The sequence below is a fragment of the Oryctolagus cuniculus genome, chromosome 11, assembly GCF_051225735.1.
Source record: "Oryctolagus cuniculus isolate XC-2025 breed Fujian yellow rabbit chromosome 11, ASM5122573v1, whole genome shotgun sequence".
NCBI classification, from domain to species: Eukaryota; Metazoa; Chordata; class Mammalia; order Lagomorpha; family Leporidae; genus Oryctolagus; species Oryctolagus cuniculus.
The window spans coordinates 104,630,423-104,644,049 of record NC_142877.1 but is presented as its reverse complement, the minus strand read 5'-3'; the positions used below and the strand labels follow the sequence as shown (position 1 = coordinate 104,644,049).

Here is a 13,627-nt window from a genome sequence, read left to right as displayed (position 1 = left end):
TGGAAATAAAAATCTATCCAGGTCTCTATGATCTGTATGGTCAGCAGCTAAGCCAGCACGGAAATTCAACTGTTCATTCATTCTACAAGTATTTGTTAGGCAATTGCCACATGTTGCTCTCTGCCAGAAGCTGGAAGGATTGAGATGAGGACACAAACGAAGTGTTAATACATGACAGTGCCTGCAGCCTGTTAGGGAAAGGACTCAGTGTTAATACATGATTAAGTGGAGAGTGATTGAATGACAGAGGCAAAAGGTTCGGGAGAAATCAGAAGGAAGAAGGAAATGAAAGTGAGGCGAGACAGTCAGGGGCAAGCTCTACAAAGGAGGGAAGTTTGAGTGCACGGTTAGAAAAAAATTAGATGGACTGAAAGTGGGAAAAGGACAGGAAACCGGGGGAGGATCTTCCAGTTAATACAGGAAGAGAGGTATCTGACACTTGTCAATCATCCAACCAACTGTTGATCCTGTTTAGCTCATGCAGGGTTTCTTTCTCAATTGGGGATATACACTGGGGATATAAAGATTATGTATACTTTTTGCTTAAGTATTTTCATTGGAATTTGCCTGTCCCTGATGAAAATGAGTAGTAGTTGAAAAGGATTGTATGTTTACCTCCTTTATTTAGGAATGTCACTGTCTGTTCTAAATTGATTTGCCCCCTAAGCATGCAGGGCAAATCTATGTATTTATTTGGCAGTTTATACACCTGGGCAGGTGATGACATGTGGTCATGACCTCGCTTAGCTTCTGAAAAGTCAGAAAAATACCACAAATATCAGGATGCCCTAGTTACCTGGGCTTGTATTTTGACCATATTGTGTTCTCCTGTATCGTTGTTGGTTGGTTCATTTCAACTTATGGAAAAGCATTCTCTCATTTAAGCATACAAACATAATATGGTGACTTTTCAGATTAAGGGTTAGGTCTAGGATTTGTTTAAATGTTGACAGCTTATGTCATCTGCTCTGTTGGTTGAGACTTACAGCCTAGGCCAAGTACCTTTCCAAATTTGGAAACAGAGGTGTATGCCATAGCCTTGTAGAGAATAATGTTACAATAACTTCAGACAGGATGTTCAAACCTCCTTGAACCCACATCATGGAAGGAGTTATAGGAGTTTGTACTGTCTGCATTCCATAGCAAATAATCTTCAAACTGTGGCCCACATGGCTCAGATTAGTATTCCTGTTACTATCTATGAGAGCCACTAAGGTCAAGGACAAAGTGCATGAACTAACAACATGTATTCATTTATGAGAGCGTTAAGGTCAAGTTAGCTGAGGAAAAGTGATCCAATGTACTGAAAGAAAGAAAAAGAGTATTTTACTAATGTATAGGAGACCACAGCATCCTAGAAATTTGGTAGAAATTAGGTAAGTACATATGACCTACAAAGAGCAAGGAGATACTTCACATACTTCTAAGAAATGTCCAGGAACAATAGAAATTTCCTTTGCAGTTAGAAAATAGTTATCCCAATATTTAAATTTTTATTCATTATACAAATAAAAGGTTGTTATAAAAATGATCACACAAAACTTATAAAGCAAACTTGCAAAATTGACTTTCATAAAAACTTTCCTCTCTGGGAAACTGATGCTCATTAGGTTAAGACAGGTGGCCAATAATGACGACGACTTCTTCCATGTGAGAAAAAGGATATTAGGATATCAGAGTCACAGAAGTACATGGACCACTCTGTAAAAAGCAAAACTATAAAAATATTACAGGAATAAATGAGTTTCAATTCATTAAGGAAAAACACATGATTAAAAATGTAGTGTTACCGCTAAGTTCCTAAAATTGTATTTGTGAAATGCATGAAGTATGTATTCCTTAAATAAAAGCTTTCTGGAAAAAAATTTAAAAAAGTATTATTAATCAGTATAATTCAGATAAAACTACATGAGTACACAGTGTTATAAAAAGAGATGCTAGCCTTCAAAATGACTAGTGAAACCTGGAACAGTACACATAATCACATGAAAACATTTAATTAAAAAATCTGAGTAATTCAAAACATTTTTCCAATTGATGCAATCCCAAGAAGATCAAACACCTCTTTTCCTTAGCTTGCACTTTGAAACTTGGAAACTACCAGTTAATTTGCTGGCATCTCGACAAGTGCATGTGATATTTTTATCATTGTTTTCCTTTTAGAAATATGTGTAATGGAAACTTAGCAAAGCACCATTTATCATCAGGCTGATTGTGTCTTGTAGACAAGACGCCAAGGAAGAACTCTGAACCACACGGATGAAAGAGGACGCAAGTTCTGTGGGGCCACTGGGCAATTGTTACTGACCTCTTTCTGCTTCTACTTTTGTTGAATTCAGCTCACCCTCCCCCCTTCCAACTCACCTTTTGCTGATCCCTTTCCCGCCTGCTTCTGTTTATTTGGCTCTGTGTGGAAAGTACAAGCACATTTTTTTAAGGTGTCTTAAAGCCTTGTATTGTGTGATGAGCAACAAAGGGAAGGGAGAAGGGAGAAAACAAATGACAGCAGCGGAGATCATGCATGATTCCACCTCCTCACCCATTGTGACATATATGAATTATTAACTTGGGAATTATAATTTATGGTCACATAGAACTTCCAATGAAAGCGATGAATAAATCTGATCATTTTTGAAAAAGCATACACAAAAGCATGCAATACAGATTTTGTTAAAATACACTCGGTTATACTGGGTTCCTTTTATATAGTATGCTGCAGTAGAACTGAGTATAAAATGTGAGTCACTTCATTTCACAAGTCCCAACAAGGGACTTACTTCTTAAAGATATTTGACCGATGTAGTGGCTCCAATGGTTTGGACTTTCTAGATATTATGGTAAGATTTAAAATAGATAACTGTGCATGTTAGTTGCTCCAAAGGAGATATAATTGTATAGCACATACATCTTCTGCATTGGATGTAGTGGCAATACATTCAGGATGAAAACAATTAACATCAGATTTTATTAGTCAAAATCATTTAATTTGCATTTCTTTCTGTTCAGAATCATATTAATGTAGACACCTGCAAATGGTATATGAGACTTGTGGTATATCTAAGAAAAGAACTGTTTTAAACATGAATTTTCACTCTTTTGTTATGGTAAATAGTGGTCCAGCTCTCAGTTAACTAAGGGCAATTTTAGCAGAGTTTGGAAAGATCAATATTGTGCGATAAATATGAAATAAGACACAATAAGGGAAACTTTATAGTGGCCCAAAGAGAGGAAGGGAAGGGGTAAGATTGTAATGCCCAGTGGCGTATCAGAGTCCTCAGTGCTGGCCAAGATAAATCTGCATGTGCAAGAAGAAACCATGCCAAGGAACAAGACCATCTTAAGAAGAATGTCACACATCTGTACTGGTTTCAAGACCAGGACTCAAGGAAAACGAAATCCAAGATTGCCCCTGTTTGAACTCGTGGCAGTGAGCTGTTTCATTCGTTTTGACACAGAGCCACACTCTACTATACTAAGGGTATTTGGTTGTAAAACTAAGTTTTCTTAGCTCAACAAAGGGACTTCTGTGACCAGTTAGATTTCTCCAAATGCTTTCCTGAGAAATGATCTCCACAGCAGAAGAGCTTTGTAGTCCAATTTCCATGCAAAAGGATGACCAGACACTGAAGCCTACTCAGTCTCACTTTCACTTAGGGTGGACCAGTCCTAGGTGATCTCCTACCCCTTGGTTTCTCAGTACATTGACAATTCACATAACCATATTTCATCACATACTGCCTTGGGTGAGGGAATGGAGCAGTGGTTGCAGTATTGCCTAACATTCTTGTGTAGTGGTTGCATTTTAATTCATTGTTCTCCAGGCCACATTGTATTTTCTGCTTTGCTGCAAACACACTGAACTTGGGGAAATGTTTTCTGTCTAGCGTTTCCTGCCATATATGGCCCAGTATGTTTACATCTGGCTGTTATAAATACATGGAAGACAGCTCTATATCCTCCTTAAAGCTTGGAACAGAGTTGTGCACGTGGGAAGCATCGACTGACTAATTCTTGAACTGATGCTGGTTTCTTGTCCTCTTCAAGGAGGAAGAGTGATGTACAAGAGCATTTGGGAGCCTTCTTGGGAAAGCACACTTGATTTTGGCTGCTTCCATCTTGGAGGCTATCTGAGAGGGCCAAGTTAGAAGTTCAACAGCCCACTTGGGCTTGTCACTCTTCCAGTCCTGATCTCTCCCTCAGGTCCATGTGCACAGAAAACCTGGATTCGTGTAGTGTATTTCACTGGGGCTGCATCTTCCTCCCAAGTATGTCTCTCCTCACTGTATTTTTGTTGCCACCTGGTGGACAACAGGGTACCAAGAATTTTAGAAACTGGGTGGGATATTGAACCTCAGAGACCTCCAAATCTTTCTGGAAACTTTCTCAGGAATTTCTGGAGGTACTTCATGGTGACACAATTCAAGTTGGGAAGGGTCTACTGATCTTCCAGGGTTGAGGTCGGATCCACCTCCAACTCTCACAAGAAAGATGTAGGCTTTGTTTGATCTCCATTCTGAGGATAAGTCCCAGCAACACTTCAGCCCCTGGGAGGCTGAAAAACTGGGACTTGGCAAGTGAAAAATTTTAAAACTTGAGCACAACAACAACTGTTGCATAACTTGGAGGGTTTTATAAGAATCATCCCACTAATGTAAGTGAAGTGATATCCAAATTAGATTAACAGGAGAGGGCTATATTAACATAATGTATTATTTTTATTATTATCAACAACACAGCAGTCATCAACCAGCTCCTCAGTGGGAGTTAGGGTAAAACTCACAGCTCAGTGGGAACCAACTCATGCTGGGATGAACATTCTGTATCTGCAGCCCCAAACAGTATTTTGGCTTACCTTCCGGGGCTGGGGCTGGGGCTGGGGCTGGGGCTGTTGCTGGCGCTGGCGCTGGCGCTGGCGCTGGCGCTGGTGCTGGCTCTGGGGCTGGGGCTGGGGCTGGGGCTGGCACTTCATTTTCTAGAAATGCAAAAAAATAATAGCAGTGTTAGCCTCACTTAACTTCTTCTTCTTCTTCTTCTTCTTCTTCTTCTTTTTTTTTTTTTTTTTTTTGACAAGCAGAGTTAGACAGTGAGAGAGAGAGAGACAAAGGTCTTCCTTCCGTTGGTTCACTCCCCAAATTGGCCGCTACGGCCGGCACACTGCACCGATCTGAAGCCAGGAGCCAGGTGCTTCCTCCTGGTCACCCATGCGGGTGCAGGGCCCAAGCACTGCAGAGAGTTCGACTGGAAGAGGAGAAACTGGGACAGAATCCGATACCCCAACCAGGACTAGAACCCGGAGTGCTGGCGATGCAGGCTGAGGATTAGCCTAGTGAGCCATGGCACCAGCCCTCACTTAACTTTTAATTCAATTTCCCATTAGCTCCTATATTTATTTATTTATTATATATATTTATTATATAATATTACATATTATATATAATATGTATTTATATATTCTTATATATATTTATTTAGCTCTTATTTCCTCACAGCTCTTATAGGATTGTTGTGAGGACAAAACAAGATCCAGTAGGTGGCGAGCACATCCCATACAGCCTAAGGTGCTCACATCCTAGGAAGCCGAGGGAGGAGTTGGTACAGAAATGGAAGTTCCTTTCGCCAGGCAGCAAGGGCACCACAGTATCTCTGACATTGTCCCGCCCTCACTTACTGAATGGTGATGAGCTCCAAGCCCTCTAGCTTTGTAGCCTTGCCTTTCATGACTTTTATGTTCACTGAGAAACAGAATTTACGCTTCTCACAGTTGTTTCTGGACGTGCACATGCCTGGCGCAGATTTCCACCTACAGTTAACTAAAATTTTCAAAGCTCTGGTTTTGAGATTTGACACCTGGTTTTGGATATCCAGGATCATAGAGTAGTCTGGCTATGAAGTAGGTTCAGGAAGCTTCTGCTGAAGAATGTCTTATTTCCAAATAGCTAAAGGCATACCCATGACCAAAGAGCATAGAATTTCCCCTGCTAGCTCCCTGTGTGTGCCAGAACTGGGAGTTCCTGACAGGAGTGAACCAGCTGCTTCAATTCCAAGGCAGGAAGAAATAGTTACTGACTCTCTTGAACAATCACTTTCCATTTGATAATTAAATATAATATAAAGAAAAGTGTATTATAGGCATATTGTGGGACGCTAGGAGCCCTATAATTGTCACTGTCTGGAATTTTCCACATTTTCCCCTCAAGTAACTCTTTACGAGGAGGCAGAACAAAGCCTCGTGACAAGCAGTCATCACCATGTGTAGGCTGAGTGGACCATTTTATTTAGGTAGCCTGGGCAGAACATAGGAAAATGAATGGATTGTGCCATAAAAGAAATCAAGAAAACATCAAGATAGAACTGCTGGAATGTCACAATATTTTCTGCTTACTAAATTTTTGTGCCTAGCATAATCTCTAATTTATTGTTATTTCAAAAACAAACTATTTTGATTCAGACGACCATAAATGAGAATATTACTTCATATAGTATATGTCACTATACTATAGTATATATCACTGTACTGTGGTGTATATTACTATAGTATAGTATATATTACTATACTATATTGAATTGCAGTACCCTTGGAAAATAAAATATAGCCAAAGGAGAAAAAAATTTAGCCTTGCAGACTGGCAAAAGATAACGTAGCAGGATGTGATGTGATTCATAGATACGCAGAAAGCACAATGTCCTTTACCTGGCATTGATGCAAATGCTTTTTTTTTTTCCATCACATTGCCAAAAGGATCATTAGGGCCACAGTCAACCAGAAGATGGAACCCTTGGCCAAAGCATTTTATTTTAAGAGATCTGTGTACAGAAATGGAAAGTCCTTTGGGCTTTGGCTAAGATGTCGCAGCCCGTGGGTATGCAAATACCAAGAGCATGCAGCCTATTTCTTTGACACAGTATCTTTTGGATTGGGTCACTGTCACCCAGGGCCTGAGGACGTCTCCTTGGCATTCTCCACAGACCAACTTCTCTGCCCTCCAATCTCCTTTTCCCACTGCAGCAAAGTTATTTGTCTCACAACTGTGCTTCCTCTTATTCTTCCTAGGAAGGGCTCTGTTCCAGTGTATTGGGTCAACACTCTCCAGGTCAGCACTCAAAGCCATTGTCAGTGGGCACTTCCTCAATTCATGGCCCTGTGTCCTTGGTATTCTAGGGCTGTATTCTCCCTGACCTTTCTGCCACCTAGAAGAGCCATGTTCCTCTCAGAAGACCTGTGTGTGTGTGTGTGTGTGTGAGAGAGAGAGACAGAGACAGAGAGAGACAGAGAGATAGAGAGATTGAGCCCAACAGACCTATATCTGAATCCCAACCCTACTCCTTATTACTTGTATAACCTAAGGCTATTCCTTACTCTCTGTCAGCTTCAATTTCTTCATTTGTGAAATAAGAATAATAAAATAAACAACCTCTCAAGGTGCTGATCCTATGTAAAATGCACAGCAGGGTTCCCAGTGTGTAGAAAGAGCCCTATTGTGACCGTCCTTAGCCTTTGGAAATTTTTGTCTTCTCAACATTTCTCTCAAGGTTCTCATTATTACATTCTGTTCCCCTTCCTCACTGTCCTGGCATTCTGAACCATATACGAATACACTCTTTATTCACTACAATTTATTTTCCAACAGTGTCAGTATTTTTATCTTTCTTTCCCTCTCCAACTGAATAAAGAGAAGGATTATTCATTCCTTTCATGTCTCCAGGTTTTTCATTTTATTACTGAAAATATATTAAATGTATAGTACATTTATTTGCAACGGAGCTAAAAAGGGTGCTTGGGTAATTGTGTATGGACTATCAAATTGACCGTGCTCTCTCAGCATCTATATAACAAAGGCCCATTTAGTAAAGGAAGCCAATTCAAGTCAAAGGGTGAATTCTAGTCAAATCAATAAAAAAGGATCATCCTGGACACTGAAATGGGGAAGTGCCCTGAATACAAATTATCCATTTTCATGTGTCTATAGGCCCTGGGTTTCTGTAACAGGCCAGAGATCAAAACAAAATAAGGATTCAAAGGCATTATTTCTATATTACACCAAACCCACAAAACATCAGTCATTCACAGCCGATTCTATCAGATAGTCTGAATTGCAGAAACACGATAGGGTGGTAATGCTTGACCATTATAAGATGGTTGAAGGAATTGGAAATAGGAAAATATATGCCTACCCAGTAATAAGCAGAACTAGAATCTTTCTTTCTTAAAAATCACAGAACCTCCATTACTTTATAGCCAGTGAAGTAATAAGCAAACAAGCAAGTAAGTAAGTAAATAAATAAATAAATAAGCACTTATTGGGACCCACTCCAGCAGGACCTTGTACAGGGGAACTTTAAAAAGTTCACGGAGAGGCAGGCATTTGGCCTAGCAGTTAAGATGCCAGTTGTGACACCTGAGTCCTAAGTTCAAGTGCCTGAGTTTGCGTCCTAGCTCCACCTCCTGACTCCAGCTCCCTGCTAATTCAGACCCTGGGAGGCAGAAGTGACGGCTCACGTAGTTGGGTTTCTGCCATCTATTTTCCTGGATTCCTAGATTGTGTTCTTTGTTCCCATTATCTTTTTTCCCCTATTCATATCCCTAACCAGATAATGAGAGCTGGAAGCTCTCTCTGCCACACACACACACACATACACACACACACACAACACCAAAAAAATCATGGAAAATGGTATTAAATTTGTTTTTGTGCAAAAATATTTTGCAATCCATGCAGTTGTTTCATAGGAATCTTCCATGAACTTACTGAAGACCCCTCTTACTTCGATATATTAATTCTTACAACTCTATGAAGTCAGTATGATAATTATCCCCATTTTACAGTTGGGAACTGAAGCCCTGTGAGGTTCCACAGTTTATGAGGGGTGGATCCAGACTCTGTTTTAAGTCTGCCTGACTCAGAGCCTGGGCTCTGCACACAGGCCTGTACCTCCTGGCTGCACACAGTAAGAGTCAGAGTGGGCTGGTGGACTTTTCAAAGCTATTTCTGCATTTTCCCCCATTGAGTTGATTGGTCCTGTTCTCAAGGCCACATAGCTTTATATGGATGTTGTCCCATATGCAAGAGAGGTGTGTGTGTGCTCCAATGTCCTCATTTATGTAATAAAAATCATAGCATAACCTACCTTGAGGGTCATTGGCAAGAATGAATGACTTGAGAGACAGGGAACCTGGTAGCACTCTATAGGCTCTATGTGGCTATTATCACAATCATACCTGGGGACACTTGTGAAAAAGACACTCTTGTCTTTTCACACACATACCACAAGCTCAGGATCTGTCCAATTTCCAGGCCTATGGGATGCACTGTGTTAGAACATGTTTGGAATTGGGGTGGGTGGGCACTGAGGAAGTATCCATGGACTGGACAAAGGAAATCAGTCACTCTACCACGTGCATTGTATTTTGTAAAAGTGTACATGTACAGATCACTCACTCACTCCATCATGATGGGACAGAAGAGATGAGAGGATGCGAACTGTCATTTTGAGGGCATTTAAACAAAAGATTCCGGCTTAACCCAGAGAGCTGGAAGACTAGGAATGCGGAAGGTCAAGCAGCACGTGGTGTGGGCAGAAAATAAACTGTTAGAAGAAATCTCAGGACACAAGGAATCCCCTTGTACCTCGAAGCAACTGCTCACGCATCTCCCCCACTCTGATTCAAACCTTTGTCGCCGACAGGTCTGTCATGCTCAGCTTTGCCCGCTCCTCAAAAACTCATCAGTATGTTCCCCACATTTATTGACTGCCTCTATAAAGATCATCCAGTCAGAGTACTTTCCACAGTACCCCACTGAACAGGATCCCTAGGCAGGAGAATCCATCAACTGGAATCCATTGAGCTCTCATTGTAAATTTCTCAAGGGCAAGGAGCTTCTAAAAAAAATGGTTGAGATGCAGTGAGATCCTGAATGTAAGAATCTTAGAGGTAAATGAGCTGCTCTTTGATCTCAATGCAGTCACTGAGCCAAGCCATTCTGCTCTTCTAAATCAAGACTCACTACTTCCAGGGCCCTCTAGAGCTCCTACCACAGCTGTGTGACTAGCAGTGGCTGAGGGATTCCCCCTGAGCTGCAGGTGTTGCAGCAATCGGGTTTAAGAGCCTGTATTCTAATGGGCTTCCAGGTGAGGTTGATGCTGCTGGTCCAGGGCCACACGCAGAAGGACAGGCTGAGCCTCTGACGTAAATCGTGCTGGTTCCTCTCCCATTTCAAATGAGGTCGTGTGTGTTGAAAGGTTTACAGTAGTTGGGGACTTCTCATTCCCCTTTGATCACAAGCGTCCTGAGGACAAGGCCCTTCTCCTCCTCCTTTCCAAATTCCACATAGCAGGTGCTCTATAAATATAGTTGACTGGCAGGCTGCTCCTGCCGTCACAAAAGCCCCTTCTCCCTGCTGCCAAGAAATCAAGAACTGTCCCCTGGCACTCCCTGGGCAGCTTTCTTCGTCTGTGTTACCCACAGGGAACGCTATGTCTTCCATTGGTCTCCCTCCCGCTGGCTGAGGGCTTTGAGGCATTCACCCAAACCCTATCATTTAGATTTCTCCTTACTGTCAACACATATCTTCCATTTCTTAACAAGGGCAGGAGAGCAATTAGGGCTGAAGTTCTGACTCTCAGGAATAATACACCCCATGCCTTTCTAAGGAATCTCCCCCTGTTAAAATCTGGGCTGGAAAAAAGCAACATGAGTCAAGGAACCTACCCCACCGATTTTGTAGCAAATAACCCTCCATCAGCCGCGCCAACTCTTTTCAACTAGGTTAGCTGTGTTGCAATGAACAGTCAGGAGGCGCCTTCCTTTGGTAAGCTCTCTAAGTCTTTAACCAGCAAATGGGTATTGATTGGATGAGGTCCTTCTATACTTCTGCTTATTCAAAAGCTAAAAGGAAAATCCGGTGGAATTTTCTGCAAGTGAATAAAATTGGCTTTCTGGTTTTTTGCCTCTACTTTCCCCCAATCCCTCTTTTTCTCTGTTACGAACTATACCAAAGGGCTGGGCAATTAAATTGCTGTTTTGAAATTTGTTTGAGTGAAAAGAAGAAAACTAGGGTACTCTTTGAAAAAAAAATTCCAAGAAAATAATTTATTGGACAACTTGAAAATGAGTTGAATTTAAACCGGTGACTTAAGCTCGCCATTTCTTCCTTAGGCAAGGGTGACGGCTCTTTGATCCTTTCTAATTCACAGATATAGTCTTTCTTGCCTTCTGCTACACTGAAATGCTTTCAAAGGGCCTGATCTATTTTTGGTGGATTTTTCCTATGATCACCTACTGTAAAAAGCACAGGTATGCCGCCAATGGCATGCCTGCACGGGCTATGCCAGGGCGTTGTAATTGACGGGCACTGATGGCAGCTATGAAAGAGACAACCCCATATGTGGCATTTGTACTGCTCCTGAAATGCTAGGAACCCAGTAACTCCATAAATGGTTTGGCTCTCACCAGTGGAGGCCATTTTTATTTTCAATGATCAAGGGTTCATGATTAGTAACTTAAAGAGGAAAAAATCCTAAGTTTTAAAACATACTAACCTGCTTGTATTAAATGTATGTATATATCCACTAAGATGACATAAATAAATAACCCAGCTCTCTTCCTATGGGCTCACTATCTCAAATAATATACTATTAACAAAGATAAATCAAGTGAGATTAAAAAAATACTAATACAGTATTTGACCCACTTAAAAATATGTTATCAGGAGCCGGTGTTTTGGCATAGCAGATTAAGCCTCCTCCTGCAATGCCATCATCTCATATGGGTGCCAGTTCAAGACCCAGCTGCTCCACTTCTGATCTAGCTCCCTGCTAATGCTCCTGGGAGAGCAGCAGAGGATGGTCCAAGTGCTTGGACCCATGGACCCACATAGGAGACCAGGATGAAGTTCCTGGCTCCTGGTTTAGGCCTGTCCCAGGCCCAGTTGTTGCAGCCATTTGGGGAATGAACCAGCAGATAGAAAATCTTTCCCTCTCTGTGTCTCTCCTCCTCTCTCTGTAACTCTGCCTTTCAAATAAATAAAGAATAAATTTCTTTAAAAATAAATTTTATCAGCCCTATTTATAATGCCATTTAGCTTTTGGAGAACATAACTATATCACATGAATATATTATATAGACATAGAAAGGAGGTGAACATTAAATCACAGCTGTTATTATTCTTTTTTTAAAGATTGATTTATTTATTTGAAAGGCAGAGTTACAGAGAGGAAGAGGCAGAGAGAGAGGTCTTCCATTCGCTGATTCTCTCCCCAGATGTTGGTGCAGCAACAGCCAGAGCTGCACCAATCTGAAACCAGGTGCCAGGAGCTTCTTCCAGGTATCCCACATGGGTGCAGGGGCCCAAGGAGTTGAGACACTTTCTGCTGCTTTCCTAGGCCATAGCAGAGAGCTGGATTGGAAGTACAGCAGCCAGGACTCAAACCGGCGCCCACATGGGATGCCGGCACTGCAGGTGACAGCTTTACCTGCTATACCACAATGCCAGTCCCTGTTAAGACTATGAGGTTATTGTGGCTTTTTGTCATTTTCAGGATAAATTTTTGGAAAATATTCTGAAATTATCCTTTGATAATTTGAGATGGAGGAGAAAGTGATATGTTAGTCCTACTCATTAATTTCTTATTCACAAAGTGAATCCTAGGTTTGAAATATAAATATGCAAATACTTTATGCATTGTAACATCACGATGATTAAAATTCTACCCAGCCAACTCCTGTACTGTCACTTTTTTGGCGGTAGAACAAATTTTCTTCCTTTTTAGATGAAGTGTGTGATAAACATGGTCGTGTGTTTCTGCAGAGAGAGAAGCTGATGGGGGTGGTGGAACTTGGCACTGAGCTCATGTTCCTGCCTGAGCCACTTATGCCTAACAACAGCATAGTGCAAACTGCCTTAATGTGAGACACTGCTTGCATGGGGATTGTTTAGGGAAACTTTGATTGTGTTAGTCATAATGTCACCAAAGAAGTAGCAAACACTAATGACAGTAAATTTTTATTAACTATATTGCTTATGCATCAAAGACACAGATTTTGGGCAGGAAGCAGTATTTAATATTTTCATAATTGTATTATGCTTATTTTGTCCCCTCCTCTCTGGATATTTTATATTTTAGGATTTAAGAGAATTACAGAATTTTTAAGAGGTGGTTCTACATCGATTTTCTTTTTTTAAAAAAGATTTATTTATTTATTTGAGTCAGTTACACAAAGAGAGGAGAGGCAGAGAGAGAGAGAGAGACAGAAGTCTTCCATCGATGGTTCACTCCCCAGATGGCCGCAACAGCTGCAGCTGCGCCGATCTGAAGCCAGGAGCCAGGAGCTTTCTGGGTCTCCCACGAGGGTGCAGGGGCCCAAGGACTTGGGCCATCTTCTACTGCTTTCCCAGGCTATAGCAGAGAGCTGGATCGGAAGTGGAACAACCCGGTCTCAAACCAGTGCCCATATGGGATGCCGGTACTTCAGGCCAGGGCATTAACCCACTGTGCCACAACACCGGCCCCGTCTACATTGATTTTCTTTTCTTTTTTCTTTCTTTCTTTCTTTCTTTTTTTTTTTTTTTTTTTTTTTTTTTGACAGGCAGAGTGGACAGTGAGAGAGAGAGAGAGAGAAAGGTCTTCC

The 13,627-nt window shown here is 41.3% G+C and overlaps 1 protein-coding gene across 24 annotated transcripts in view; it reads right to left on the bottom strand.

Moving 5' to 3' along the window:
* The window catches only part of MYBPC1 (myosin binding protein C1), an 86,112-nt gene that overhangs the window by 62,035 nt on the left and 10,450 nt on the right, over positions 1-13,627 (bottom strand). For all 24 annotated transcript variants that reach the window (XM_051845801.3, XM_051845800.3, XM_051845805.3 and 21 more), the window contains exons 2-3: positions 4,853-4,972; positions 2,365-2,406 (exon numbers count right to left, since the gene is read on the bottom strand). In XM_051845801.3, the coding sequence (XP_051701761.3) occupies positions 2,365-2,406; positions 4,853-4,972 (162 nt within the window). The remainder of the gene's footprint in view (positions 1-2,364; positions 2,407-4,852; positions 4,973-13,627) is intronic.